The sequence below is a fragment of the Exophiala aquamarina genome (genome assembly GCF_000709125.1).
Source record: "Exophiala aquamarina CBS 119918 chromosome Unknown aczIA-supercont1.10, whole genome shotgun sequence".
NCBI classification, from domain to species: domain Eukaryota; kingdom Fungi; phylum Ascomycota; class Eurotiomycetes; order Chaetothyriales; family Herpotrichiellaceae; genus Exophiala; species Exophiala aquamarina.
The window spans coordinates 942089-956661 of record NW_013550578.1 but is presented as its reverse complement, the minus strand read 5'-3'; the positions used below and the strand labels follow the sequence as shown (position 1 = coordinate 956661).

Below are 14573 nucleotides of genomic sequence, written 5' to 3'. Positions count from 1 at the left end.
TTGAATGGCGTCGCTGTTGAATTTGTCAAGGGAGAAGTCTTGAGTCTCGAGTCTCGAGTCTCGTACCAGTTGCAGTTTGCATCCGCGAGGACTCCAGCACGTTAGACTCCTTTTTGGGGAAGACCTCTCGCCGCCCGAAATCCAGCCAGTCACTGATCACTATTTGTGACTAGCAGCATATTAACTAATAGTCCCGTCTATGCTTAGTGCTACCAACGAGTACTTCAATCAATTACTAGTATTTCATTCTCTACACACGAGACAAGAACATAGCATTCAGGTGTAGCAGTACAGTACAAGTGTGCAATTCAATGACTCTTGGATGCCCATGCCGAAAGTTCTCGAGCCATAGACAAAACCGAAAATAGACAGTACCTAATGCTCACTTTGACCCATTCTTCCCCGTCTTGACACCCTCAACTTCATCATCCTCAGTAAGCTCGAGATGCTTCCGCTTCTTCTGATCCATATCTTTATCCTTCATGCCCTCCTCGAACTTGACCAGGACATTTCCATCATCGTCGACCAAATCACTCTGGTTATCGAGGCCTTGCCATTTGACAATCCCATCGCCGCGGAACTCAGCCACTCGCTGCGGATAGAACATATGGCAGGTGGGTTTGAACGCTTCCCTTGCCTCCTTGGAATTGATGTTCTTGATCAATGGCGGGAACAGCAGAATCATGTTCCGCCCTTCATCCATGATCGGTGAGCGACAGAAGGCACACGACACCTTGCAAGGTAGATGATGGGATGTGTCCTTGTTCGTTGGGTCATACCACCCAAGGTCATGGTGGCCGTGGGTGAAGTTGATATCGCCCTTGTGGAATATAGCTGCCCATTGGAATGGAGACTGCGAGGTCTATCAGCAGGTGTCCCTGACGTCCATCACTCGAAAGAATCACTCACACCATGCAACCTCTGACAGGTCGTGCAATGGCAGTATTTCGCAGCCAGGGGCTTGTCTCTGCTAAGCTGATACTGCACTTTTCCACAATGACACTGACCCTCCCATTTCACATCGAAGTCCTCCGCCTTGTTATGCACACGGTATGGCTCTCGGTGCTTCCATTGATCTATGGCTCTGTCTGTGGAGTTGCCAGCCTGGTATCGATGAGCATCTTCCTTCTTAGTCATTTCCGATAGGCTTCTATGTTGACCCGACCCACTCTGGATGGGACTGGTTCCACGAACGGCTGGTCTGAATCTATGTGCAGAATTGCAACGGCACGTACTCAAGGACTTGCTCGCCTCAAGGGATAGTCGGAACTGGCAAAAGAGCGATCGTGCCGGCCGCGGCGTGTGCATGGGGAATCCAAATCCCAAAACTTGACAGCAAGAGGAAATACAGCCCAACTAACCGAATCACGCGATTTAGGGTCCGCTCCTTTGGCCATATTGCACGGCACCACGGTCGACTTATGGCTGATGGGAAAGTTTACCAGTGGGGACATGACGGGGACTTCACTCAATGAGGTATTGCGTGGATCAAGCCTCTTGCGAGTGTCGCGGAAACATGAAGCGGAAAAGGAGCACTGAGCGAAGGTGACATTGAATACTAAACCTATCACGACCTATCCAGGCAGGCAATGAGTCTTCGATTTTCATTAGATGACCGCATCATTTTCTGTAGACGGTGTGCGCTTAGTTCGTAGGCTACTTGGGTATTTCCATCCGTAGACGATTTTGCCCGGGTCCTACGTCAAACTCAACCTGTAGATGACATCACGAGGTTGGAGAGGAGCACAAACCCGGACTTTTCCTCCCTTCAATTGCGAGCCAGTGGATGTACAGGCTACCTAACAGCACGCGACATGCCAATGAAGGATGGAGGTTTGCGAGTACCTGACCACGCATATTTCATGCTGAGCATTGGACTCCTGACGACAAGGTGGACTGCACCCCCGTCGATGGCGTGGCCCAGCAACAATCATCGCAAATTACTCCCGTTGATAGCAGGCGAGGCGAGCGACGAGAGGACCCATCTACGGACTTTTGCATGTCTGTATGCTTGCTTCTAACGACGGCTCTTCGCCTCATCCAGCCGGACCCAAACTACCACTAGGAATTCTTGAGTCTGCTGTCCTGAGGTGCGCCCTACTACCTCGGAACAGACTTTGCCAGATAAACGCTTCAGATAACAACAGTTCGATGTCTTTCTCGGTCCATTCCTTGGTTGGAAGCGCTTGTAAAAACATCAAAATTTCTTGGAAGTTCATCTTCAGGAGCTGATCACTCCACTTCACCAGAAAGGCCGCACAGACGTACAAGTGAAACTGCGAAAAGCCATTTTCTTCGGCCTGGAGATGGTCAGTGGTGGGACTCCATAGGGGACTGCGATTATTTCAATACCATATAAGTATCCCACATGCGGATCACGCTCCGGATATTTAATTCACGCATTAGCAAGCAGTTCATCCATCGGAAGCTAAATTGCATATATTCGATATGCTCGTCTTCAAAATGTTTGGCAAGCCCAGCATCGATCCTTGTAGTGAGGTCTCGTAGTGCCGCAACTTGTCTGTGAATACCTGGTTGTGCAACAATATAGTTGTCTTGTATGCCGTCCAGTAGTTTGGTAAGACACCAGAATGTGTCAGCTTCAACGGCATCAAGTACTGGTCGGGGCAGCTGGCCTGGGTCCATGCCGCTTTCAACATTTAAATCTGTAATATATGTGCCCAAGAAGACTTGCCAAAACGGGGTGGCCAGGTCATTGATCCCCTGAACATAGCCGCTTGCTGGGTGCCGTATCGCCCAGACATAAAGGATTCGCTCCAGTGACCTTTGTGTAGCTTCGAAGGCATAAAGAGGAATGTGAGGATTTGTTCTGGGTACATCAATACTGACTTGATGCCAGACTGCCTCATCTAAGCCACGACTTCTGCCTGTCGTGACACGCGGTTGTGGTGCCAGTCCTGCTAGTCCTGTGTAAGAGCCATTCCCGCTCGCCATGGTTGCAGTATTGAAAGCTTGGTGCACAGCGTCCAAATACTCTTTACGTTTCCGCTCAAGCGTAGCAACGCGGCGTTCACTATTCGTAGGGAGATGTCCAAGCAGAAGTTGCCAGGTGATGGCTCGAACCTCCTCGGGTATCCCTGACCAAGCCGCCGCTCGCAGATCTGCGAGTGATACGGAGCTGTTCTGAAGTATCCGCTTGAATTTGTTGATTCGTGATATTCGTGTCGAGTGAGCTTCAGTTTCCTTTGGAGTCGCCTTGGGCGGTAAGACGGGATGATTGATGAGATGTAGCGAATTTGCGGGGTCCCGTAAAATATCTTTGTACTGAGGACGAAGGATTTTGCCATCCCCTTTCTTTGCACTAGGATAAGAGAGCGGGTTTCGTTCTTCGGCGATGTCGAAACTGTTCGATCTCCCGTGGGAGGTTCGGGGTGATGGAGCTAATGCTGGAGCAGAAGATGTCTGCGAGAGGCTCGGATATTGGATCTGCTGTGGCCTCATGTTCTTCTTTTTGAGGCTCCGTTTCCGGCGCATGCTGGCGATGCTCGGCAGTCCAAACTCATCTTCTTCGTCATCATATACCAGTTCATCATCGTCTCCATCACCATCACTGCCACCCAGGGCATCCCATGCGTTGCTGCCCAAGGCCGAGGAGGAGTAGGATTGGTGTGGTCGTCTATCTGGGGAATGGAAACTCGTTCTTTCGGATGGCGGGGTCTGCGTCTGTCGGGAAGATGATACCGGAGGTGTTCTCGGTCTCGAACCGGATCCCAGGGATCTGTACTCAAATTAGCCGCGATTTCGTCCCAGCTCGCGCCAGTCTCACAGTGTGTCAAATTTGAGCATATCGGCATGGGAGTATGATGCACCGATCACTTTCGTGGGCTTTGCTGAATTCTGGCGCGAGGAGAAGGCTCTACTTCGCCAGAATGGAGAAGATGGCCGCCTGTATGGGGGTTAGCTGAATTTTGTTGCTTCTAAACACGATGGACGTACGTACTCGGGTCGGTCTGCGGTTGCGCAGGACGTCAGCGAAACTGTCTAGCAAGGTGCCCGGAACAAAAGTAGACATGGTGTGTAAGGATACGGACCGACCTGAACCATCTCCTGGGAACATTAGCCCAACTGTGAGGGGTCATCTTGCCGGGGAAACAGTACCTGCTGCTGCGGCTTCTTCTGAGCCATGGTGGGCTGCGCCGGCACAAGACCCCACCACGGTGAGGTGGTTATGATTTTCCTTTGTGTTCTTTCACGTGGACGGGAGAGAACATGCTGATTCAAATGTTCCCAGTCTGAAACAACGCGTTTCGAGAGTGAGGAACAAGGGCGTGGAGAGATATGTTGGTGGCCGTTCACGAAAGCATCGCCTTGTTGCCAACACTCACTTGCATCAGTGATCAGACATGCCAAGATTCCAAGATATTATATGATCCACTCTCGGCTCATCCTGTTGTAGAAAGCACCTCATGCCGCCCTGTGCCCGACCCTGTCGCCCCTTGTGCCTCAGCCTTACATCATTCTCCAGCAGTCGGTGCATGATTCTGCATCTCATTCACTGTGGACCACGCGTACTGCATCGCACCGGCTCAAAACCTAAAGCAAATCCAGTATGACTCGTTTTAAAAGACATGGAACACAATGGCACTTAGGTAATGGCCAGTAACTAGTGTTCAAGTGGATGACGGCGTTCAAAGTGTTCTTATCGCTTCAGTTGACTTTTGATCCAGTACTTGTTGGGCATGGCACCGCAGGGGCCCGTAATTGTCTCGGTGAAGCATCTACGGCACGGCTTGGCAGGACATCCTGCTCCGATGAACACTGTCCCGTCTACTTTAAGCCCTCTATACCATCAAACGCCGAGCGCAAAAGAACAAAGAAGCTGGTTATTTGAATTCGGTTCATAACTGCACAGATCGGATCTATAGTAGTCCATATCAAATTAGCAGGTTCGCCGGCTCCTGCTCTGTCTCAGCTAGCACACTAAACGGATAACGTGCAACGTCATCCTTCATCCATGTAGGCGCTGGGGGTCATCCCATTCCCTGTATCACGCACTACCGAGAGCAATGCCCGAATCTTGCGAGACGTTGCTGGTCGATCTCTTGGCTCGGGCCAGGGTGTCCTCCATGTCCAAAACGATAGGACGGCTTCGCTCTTTGTCGACAGCGACTAGTTGCGGAGCTGTTTCTGAACATTTGTCAGTTCTTCCAACGCCACTGTTGTGAATGAGACAGGAAAAGATCTGAAATCAGGCATACCAGGAACTCGGCGAGTCTTCTCTCGCTGTAAGGTCTGTAATGTCTGTAGGGAGTCCTTGAGAATCGAGAGCTGTTTCTCAAGACCTCCTCTTTCAGCAATAGTGTCAACAGATTCTGATGCGATTTTTGCGATCGTCTCGTCGTCCAGGCTATTAATTTCTTTCGGATTGAAAACGGTTTCAAGATTTCCCAGTAGAGAAGCTTCAACAGCGTACGCCCCAAATGAGTCAATCACTGTTTTCAAAGCAACCTGAGCCTTTGTCAGCAAGAACCTCAAGCTGGAAGAATCGAGAATTGCATGCATACCTTGTAGTAGGCTTCCATTGCATTCGTAGCCTCGACGCAAGCAAATCGATCAAAGTCGACTTCCGTCTTGAGCGCGAGTGTATCGAGAAGAGCTCTGACATTGAATCTTCCCTCATAGATTCTGTCTGCATCTAACTCCGCTTCAGGGTCCTTCCCGAAAAAGGCAACAAGCTTTTCAGCTAGAACTTTATAGATCTCTTCTCTTCGTTTTCTCTGGATGTGCTCTATCAAATCTTTGTTGAATGTCAATGGCGTTCCATGGAGATGGGGCCTGAGCACTTCATCTACTTTTTCAGCAAGAGAATTTGATACTGTATTCATCTTTGGCTGAATCAGGTAAAGCTGGATGGCCTTGGCAGTGGTTGCGTCGGCGACATGTTTGAGAATTAAATCGATAGTCGTTTCTGTCGACTCCAGTAGTTGCTCCCGAGCATACTTCATGATTCCCTTCCACGGTTGAGCTTGGTCACGGAAGAGATCGCCGATGATGTCTGGGTTGAAGGTTCCTGGAAGCTCGCGACCTCGATTAACACTCATGCGATGTTCAACGAATTTCAGGAATTCTTCTCTGGCAACAGGCGTTGGAACTGTATTCCGAGGCTCTACTTTTTCAGGCAGCTGATCCACGATGGTGACAGCATGTCCTCGTAAATGCATTTCTTGGGCAAAGGCTTTCAAGGTGTTCTGCACCACCGCTCGAAGTCGCTTTTTATAACCTTCTTCAGTATTAGAAGTCCCGAAGAAAGCGGCATGATACGTTCCGTCAACAGAGGCTTGCATTAGTGTTGTAAATGTCTGGCTGGCCTGGAAGAGATAGTTGCGCTGTGCCTCAAGTGTGTCTCTTGAAGCACCAAGGTCTTTGAGTCGCTTTTCGCATTTCGTGATTCCATTCTGAACATCTCGCAGTAGTTGAGGGAATTCCTGCAGAATATGGGCGAAGAGTACATCGCCCAAGCGTTTTCTGAGAGAGTGAACTCCAAGTCGATCTTTCGAAATCTGCTTCCAGTCATCAGTTTGAAAGAAAATTTCTTCTGCTTCGTCCCTCTCCTCAGTTGTGTGATTCCTTGTCTTGAAGTCACGATTCCGCAGTACATGCCAACCAAGTTTGAAGAAAGTTCCTTGGTCAATCACCAAGGACTGGAAACGGTTTAGCGTACTTGATCCACTGTGCAGAGTATCTGGTTTGGTGATGATGCCCAGTGTACGGTCGCCTCCCGGATCAGCGCTTTGTGCATATTCAGTGACTACCTGAAGGTTGTAGTCATTCATGGCTGAGACAACAGCTAGAATGATACTCCTCTTCTTCTTCATGTACGACTGCACAAGCAAATGTGTTATTTGTTTTCCCTGTCGAGACTGATTTTTGCTCTCCGCATGGTAAATACCAGGAAGATCAACGAGGGTCAGATGGGGCTGTTTCGGGCCGTATAGCTCAACTCTGAGGACGTCCTTGCTAAAGGACTTTTGGTTGCCGTCTATGCCCATTTCTTTGGCAGCCGCGTCGATGATCTCGGGGAAAGCACCCATCGAAGTAGTTGGCGGTTGAAATCTCGCTAAAGCCTCTTTTTCTGCCATTGGACGCTCTTCATCTGGAATGATTGTGATGTTGACCAGAGAAGTTGGGCTCCGCCGTAAGACGAGCTCAATGGCAAAACGAGTACATAACGAGTCCTTCGTAGGAAAGCGCAGGCCTCCCGAGATTGCTTCAAGTACACTTGATTTTCCAGAACTCTGATCGCCGCAGACAATCAGTTGTGGTAGATCGATATAATGAGTGATGCCTTGAGATCTCAAGGCATCAACAACGTCAATAAGTTCATCTTGTTGAGGGGTTTGCAATAGAACCTCTGGTTGACTGAGCTCTGTCTCGTCAGAACTTGGGGATTTCTGCATAGAGGTAGCTGAGAAAGGGGATATGGCAGCTGGCATGATGTAGGAATTGTGAGTGTTGGAGAGGCAGAATGGTGAATGGCCGTAGGCCCAAGTATTTATCTGATCTACTTTGTGGCGTTCTCGGAGGAAGCAACTTCTTACCGACGAGCCCACATTCTTCCAGAGCACCAGGAGATGGTCGAGACAGTGGAATTGGGCCAAAGGTTGTCCTCTGGAGTCTGTCTGCCAGATTCCTCTTGTTGTCAGGCGAAGGCATCGCCTGCACTAACCGTGAAAGACACAGAACTATCATCTCTGACCAGGATGTGGAGGAATGCGACTGAGACCGTTCTGAGGTCGACGACGCAGACCATGTGGCGCAGAGCAAACAGTGGACATTTACATGGATCTAAGACTCTTCTTCCTAGGATTTCAGGGAATCCAGTGGCTTCTACCACTCAGCATGCAAGCCAGCGCCTGCACGCTGAGCCATTATTGGGAGGGTCACAATCGCGCTATCCTGAACCCCCATGCAAGAACCTTGCCCACGGCGCATGGGGCCAAACTCAGGCGCAAAACCTCTCAAATAACAGAGATGATCGTTAACAGGCCAGGTGGTCTCATCTAACTCGTTGTAGAGCGGTGGTGAAAGTGTAGCTGAGCTAGCTATCCATTGTTCAAGGATCAAATAGTCTAGGAATACCAAAAAGAGGCGCTGTAGGATTCCCACAGGGTGTGAGAGGAGGAATATGTTATCTAACGAGGCCGTACTTCAAAAGTACACTGAGAATAGTCCAGCCATTCATCATGAGTTTCACCGGTTGATTGGGGGAACGTTGGGAAGGACCAATGAGAGACGATGTCTGGCGGGAATAGTGCACCGGGGAGCTCGGGCCTACCACGCCTGGTTATCTCGCTAGTAGATTCATGGATACCCCTGCTGATGGCGTGCGCATTCAGCATGGGATCGTTTTCGATGTGCACCTCCTGTATCACCATATGGGAACCCCGTAAGGTGGCTAAGTGGTTCGTCTGGTTGCGGCACACGTTCTACTTCGGTGCTCGTGGGGAAAGAAGGGGCCATGGGAGTTTTGGCTAAGCGCGAGCAGTTCCTCTTGTAGTATGGATTGATACTGAGAATACATGCCGATATGCCTGTCAAGTGACAGCCGCTGTCGGAGTGTGGTTGCAGCGAATGCAGGGGCGTAACGCCACTTCAGTTTCGGGGGCCATGTTACTTACTATCAGGCTTGGCTGCAAGGGAAACCAAGCGACTGCGTCATGTAGTATGCACGGTTTGACGTAACTGACCTGTAAGAAACGAATGTACCTCCAGGAACGACTCACGTAATGAGAATTGGCTCGCTGGCTATCTGCCGATTACCAACTGGACGTTAGTCTACCTGTGTCCGGACATCTTTACAGCAAACTCAACCCACGCTGCGCCTCGCCTCGCTAGTCAATTTGGTGCCACTCTGATCTTGGTTCAAGATGGGCGGCGGGGGATATGGATACTAGGTATCTACTGAACTGGCGACGTTGATGGCAGTGTTCATCGTTTACTTCAGGGAGATGAAGACCGATCCACAATTCTGACGAGGCTCTGGAGGCTTTTCTTTATCGGCTACATGTCTTGGAAGCCAAATGACATTCCACACGCAAGGCTGGCGCAACGCTTTAATCGGAACTGGCACGCGGTGAGCTGTATGGTAGGGAGGCCAACCAGAATCAAGATTATTCTGGAACCACCAATGAGCAAGGTTGAGGCATCTCCAATCGCGATTATGATGCCCGAGCTCTTTGAACTCTAGTGCTGGTACTTGGCCGAGTTCACTTCGGCAACTATGAGTTCTTTTGGTTTCCTCGTCTGTTGATCTAGGAAGGGCAGTCTGTTCTTTCAGTCCTGCTTCGGAGGTACCAGTCTGTAGCCTCGGTCAGTCTTCAGCCATTGTACCTGTAGCCTTTCTGCCTCTTGTTGCATTTCCCGTGGACCGGTAATGGTACTGATCTTGTCTCGCATGTCTCCAGCCAAGGGATGTGCAAAGGCAGCCAAACTGTTCCCCTTCCAGAGAATTGTTTTTTCTTTGCTAGTTGTCCAGATGGTCCCGAGAAGGAGGATGATGGAGAGGCCGAGCAGTGTGCTGGGCAAGGCTATCCACGCCCACCGGACTTGCACATGTGGCCGTTCCTGATTGGAAACACCAATCGCACTCCAGATCATCCCCGGCTCAGCGTAGAGCTCTGCATAGGGGCTACTTCGCATGCTATTTGTCATTGACTTTGCGATTGAGGTAAACAGGTCCGTAAAGTTGCTGAACTCCCAATCAGCCGAAATGACCGCAAAGTCGGAATCGCTAGAAGTGACAGAGTATACAGTGCTATTCTTCTGACCGCTGAACTCTTTGCTAAAAAATTGTCTGAATCCTTGGACAGCTCCAGCCACGTATATGTTCGCACTGTCGTTCTCACTAGCGTTGGTCCATGATGGCGGAGGATGAAAGACAATTGCTGCCACCCTTTCCGCATCGATGAAACTGTCAACGTAGGTATCGATTAGTTGCTCCGTTAGAGCACCTCGTAAGACCGACGTGTTGAATTTCTGGACGCAATATGACAAGCCGCACTCAGTTGCCTTGACTTCATATGGCGCTGTCGCATAGATCATACCACTGTCGAGATCCTGCCATTCTGAAGGGCTTGACGTCCACTTTGATTGAATGGAGGAAAGGACTCCGATGGTATTGTTGTTGTCGGAGAAATGGACCGAGTTGTTCCAGTTTCCAGAATTCAAAATCCCCGTGCTCATGCCACTGTCAATCCCGTCGAGTCGAAGACCATTAGGTAATGTGTAGTTGCAATAAGGTACTGAGGCCGTGCTGTTGGTGGATCCATCACCAGTTGGGGAGACATACTCAATGTCCGCGGTGCTGCATGATTTTTGCAAAGAATCCGTGACGTTGAAGCACTGGTTACAAATACCGAGGGTCGTAAAACCCTCCGGCCATGTACAGTTGCCAGAAGGACAGTTATACTTCATCTCTGAAGGGTCGCTGGACTGAAAGATGCCTCTCAATGTTGCACCGAGCATATCCGCTGACATCTGATATGGAAGCCCGTCATCAGTCCCATAATATACGTTCGTCCTGCCGATGCTAGAATGGTCCGTTGCCACCGGCCTCAGAGGGTAGATGACAAGGGATTGGATAGAAAATCCAACCCCTAGGGCGGCAACTACGATGATTGCTCCTACGCATGCGAGCCGTCGCCCCCTGAGAGTCCACAACAGAAAGACGGAGCCCAATGGTCCTCTTGCAGCTGATTCGAAAGCCTGGTAATGTGACAAAGGACGTCCTTGTTGAAACCAAACCCATTTCAATTGACTCATACTTGCCGCGACCGGAATAAGAAGGCCGGAAGTAAAGGTCGTGGTGAAGATGGAGATGATGGCATTGATGTTCAGGACGAAAGTCTTTCGGTATGTTCCTGCCCCAACCGGGAGTTTCCACTCCGGCGACTCTCGACCATCGTATACACGGAGGAAGGCAATCACAGCTAGCAAGGAGCCCAGGGCGAGGATGAAACCAAAAAATTCGAAGATCCAGAATTTCTCAACAGCGCCCAAGACGCGTACCGAGGGTCCTTGCTGCTCCTCGGATGTTGACGTCCTTTGGGACTCATGGTCGTTTGCTGAGTTCTCCGCGATGTCAATTGTTGAGGTCTCCTTCGTGGGATTGTTAAACCCCTCTGAAGCGTATGGCGACATCCTGTTCACCTGAAATCGTGTTCGAAATGGGAAGGACATCAGTCTAACGGCGGAGGGGCTTTTGGCTTGTAAATATCGGAGTCAAAGAGCTCTCGTCCTGAGCCCGGGGCCCACAACAACCTGGGGCCATCGAGAGCGCAAGCCATTTTACAATTACTGGAAGGCCGTCGTGCCTCAAGAGTCAAGACCGAATAGCAATGAAGCCTAAAAAGGTTTGAGAAGAGAATGTCTCTGAAAAGCCTTGGTGGCTTGATGGATCTCAGCTCAATAAAGATTAGCATGACAAGAATTAGCCTTCTTGAAGAAGCCTGGTGCGGTCTAGAAACTGCCATCAAGGCCGCGAGTTGTTCGTGGCACCAAAATCAGCAATGGGTCCCAAATGTGGATAGCTGGTGGCGTAATGCACAGGCTCTGATAAGCGGTATCGGGATAGGGGCTCGTGGCTTGCTATCCAACTAACGACGGAAAGTGAACTGTTGGCCTTCGCCTGTTCGCTCCAGACCAGGTGCGCTATTAAGCGTTGTGGAAATTGTCATTAGCCTTTCCTTGGGGTGACAAGTTTCCCAACGAGTTTCAAAGCAGAAAGACATCGGAGGGTCTGGTTAACTTACGAGTAGATCCATAGTTTCGGAAGGGCATGCCACTCGAGCATTGGGCATCTCCACCATTATCACAGCCGAAACTCTTTGCGCTTTTAGCGGCTCGGATCTGGAGCAGAATTTGATTACTATCTATCACTGTCGTCCCCCACCCTGAGGGTTTGAATCATAATAGCACGACGCTACATTTTTGGAGCTCTCAGTGCGAATAGTCGGCGACAATTGGAATTTGCGCGCAGGCCTAGGAGGACAAAGCTCGAAAACTGAACTGTTTATTTCCGTAACTATTTGTCTGGATATTCAGTACCTCCTTCCCGGAGAAAAGAACGCTCGTTAAGGAACGATCAGGATTAGCCGAGGATGGCTGCGGGGATCTCTTCGACTCTACGAAGCATCCTCGACAGCGATCTATCGTCTGCCTTTCCACTCGACGTCTGGTTCAAGTACAAAGCACTGGGGAGATCAATGGGTTGGATCTTGGTCTCTCGCGCCAGGCGTTCCATCTCCATATTTGTCTTGGTTGTCTTCGGTTCCATTCCGTTCTCTGGACCATGAAACCAACCAACCAAACTCGAAGCCTTTCCACCTGGGTACATCCGACCGTTCCACGATATCTACTGTTCCAAGGATGGAAACATAGGTGAGAAACTCCCGTCCAAACGAAAGAGCTTAAGCCACTCCCATCTCACATGTATATACGACTGGCTGCCTGTTGCAACACCGACTACTCGCTCAGACGGAGACGCCAATCTCATATAATTTGTCAAACCCTCAGCCAGTTGTTCTATAGAGCAAGGGAAGTTCTTGGTTCCATTTACACACAGTGCAAGGACTTGGTCCGATGTCTCACCTTGCGCCGGATCGTAAGCGAAGGTCCCATCGTGTTCGATGTTGCCTAGAACTCGTTGGTTTGCTTCGTTCCCAAATGTATTCTGAAGGATTGTCGAAATTGGGTACAGAGCATTATAATCAAAACCGAGGTTCTCGCCCTGTCCTGAAATAAGATCATGCCCAAGGACCACGGTGGTCAGACTAGCATCTAAATCGGGGAAGTGTGAACTTGCACAAATGGAAATTGTGGTAGGGTCTGGTTCCAGTAAGTCTTCAGAACTCCCTCAGTCGGACGTCCGCTCGTGACTGAAGCCGTATACTTCTTCACGCAACCATATAGGGCGCAGTCAGAGCCAACAAAGTCGGTCGGAGTCAGCATCGCCACCATACTGATATTCGTCATGCTGATATAGGCGTGGCCGTTGACTAGGTATGCACTTTGGGCAAAAGACGTCATGTTGATCACGGCGGTTGCATAGCCATCATCCCATCCGACAGAAGCCTGGCCATTTGGAGTTGTGACATCGTAAGGACAATTCGATGTAATGCCGTGGTTTCGGCAAGTTTTCTCCTCTTCAGTGTTGTTTGGATAATCTATGATCAGGCTATTGGTGATGTCCACGCACTGTGAACAAAAACCGACGGAGGTGTATTCATTCCAGTGGCAGTTGGCAGTTGGGCTGTCGGCCGTGATCGTAGGGCTAGCGGCAGGAGTCCCAAGTCCAACAGTATTGTCGTATATCGTTGTTTTAACAGCCGCAAGGTAGCAAGACGACGCCTTGTATTGTGTGTTATAGTAGCTTGATCGAAGCAAGAAGGCGTGTCCAACTACTACATCTCGACTCTTGAGGTAGATGCTCAGATACACCACCACTCTTTACCTGCGGCTTAACATTTTTCGCAGGTGCCAGAGGAGGCATCGACATTCTCTCTTGCTTCCTGAGCACAGACATCATTATGCCGACGACATGGATTACGCGGTTCTTAAAACCGATTGAAAAGTCTCCAAGCCGGCGGTGATCCGATAGTGCTGGGACATCGTAGTGAAATTTTTGAAAAGCCCTATCCAGCCAGACGCTCTACTCAGTGGACCACGCAAGGCTGATCAAGTGAAACGAGTCAGAAATAATTCGACTGTGGCCAAGTCGAGCTATTCACAGCGACAAATCTCGGAGAGCTAGGAACTGGAAGTTGGCTTGTACCTCAAGCACCGCGCGTGGTCTAGCATAAATACCAACAGGGGCACCGTTACTCTGGTGGAGAAACCATATGTTCATTCAGTCAGCCAGAGCAACTGGATAGGTACCCAATAGGGCACCCTAGGGAGAGAGGCGCTCCGATCAAAACATACTTGCGTTGCCACGCGGGCTACCAGTGAGTTGAAGAGCATCCAGGCCGCTACTACAGCGATCGCCATGAATATCAAATGTTCTATATGGTCCGCCTACGAGATAGAAGGGAGAGTAATCAGCCCGCTTAGCATTTGAGATGCCACGTTACGTAATCGTGACATTGCATCTAGCTGAACATAATGAAGTAGTCAATCATGTTGGTCTCTTAGGAGATTGGGCGACGAGTCGGCTTGAGGGGAACTTCATTTACTTCGTGAAGTACTCCGTACGGTGGACCTATAATGGCCTAAGGCGCCAACCCTGGCTACCTGCAGGCCAAAACGTCGTAGGCGAAAGGATCACAACGTGTTGGCGAACCCACCCAGAAGCAAAGCTTGGTGAGCTTCCTTCGCATAAGGCTTTCCGTTTGTAGTCCTTCGCTATTGTGTTGCCCCATTTTTACAACGAGAGGATGCCAGCCTTGAAGACATCACGACATGATGTGAGGCCCAGACACGGTAGCAACACGGCGCATCTCATGGCGTCTAAAATCTCGAGGCATTTTTTCCCCACAGCAATAAGCAGTCCTCCTCAGGATATCCTTTTCGTCCAATGGACATAGGGGACCGTAAGCGAAGTCCATTGTTTACTA

The 14573-nt window shown here is 49.9% G+C and overlaps 4 protein-coding genes across 4 annotated transcripts; all 4 read right to left on the bottom strand.

Annotated features, from left to right (window-relative positions):
• Nucleotides 1-382: 382 nt before the first annotated feature.
• Nucleotides 383-1137, bottom strand: A1O9_09627 (uncharacterized protein; the record flags this gene model as incomplete). Its single annotated transcript, XM_013401596.1, has 2 exons — nucleotides 383-853; nucleotides 1021-1137. The coding sequence occupies 2 exons, from the start codon at nucleotides 1135-1137 to the stop codon at nucleotides 383-385; spliced, it is 588 nt and encodes a 195-aa protein (XP_013257050.1).
• Nucleotides 1138-2036: 899 nt separating this feature from the next.
• Nucleotides 2037-3807, bottom strand: A1O9_09626 (uncharacterized protein; the record flags this gene model as incomplete). Its single annotated transcript, XM_013401595.1, has 3 exons — nucleotides 2037-2300; nucleotides 2353-3739; nucleotides 3788-3807. The coding sequence occupies 3 exons, from the start codon at nucleotides 3805-3807 to the stop codon at nucleotides 2037-2039; spliced, it is 1671 nt and encodes a 556-aa protein (XP_013257049.1).
• Nucleotides 3808-5008: 1201 nt separating this feature from the next.
• Nucleotides 5009-7454, bottom strand: A1O9_09625 (uncharacterized protein; the record flags this gene model as incomplete). Its single annotated transcript, XM_013401594.1, has 3 exons — nucleotides 5009-5148; nucleotides 5220-5469; nucleotides 5526-7454. The coding sequence occupies 3 exons, from the start codon at nucleotides 7452-7454 to the stop codon at nucleotides 5009-5011; spliced, it is 2319 nt and encodes a 772-aa protein (XP_013257048.1).
• Nucleotides 7455-9294: 1840 nt separating this feature from the next.
• On the bottom strand, nucleotides 9295-11160 carry A1O9_09624 (uncharacterized protein; the record flags this gene model as incomplete). The annotated part of the gene is made up of 1 exon (XM_013401593.1): nucleotides 9295-11160. One exon carries the CDS (start codon nucleotides 11158-11160, stop codon nucleotides 9295-9297), a length of 1866 nt encoding a protein of 621 aa, XP_013257047.1.
• Between the last annotated feature and the right edge of the window lie 3413 nt (nucleotides 11161-14573).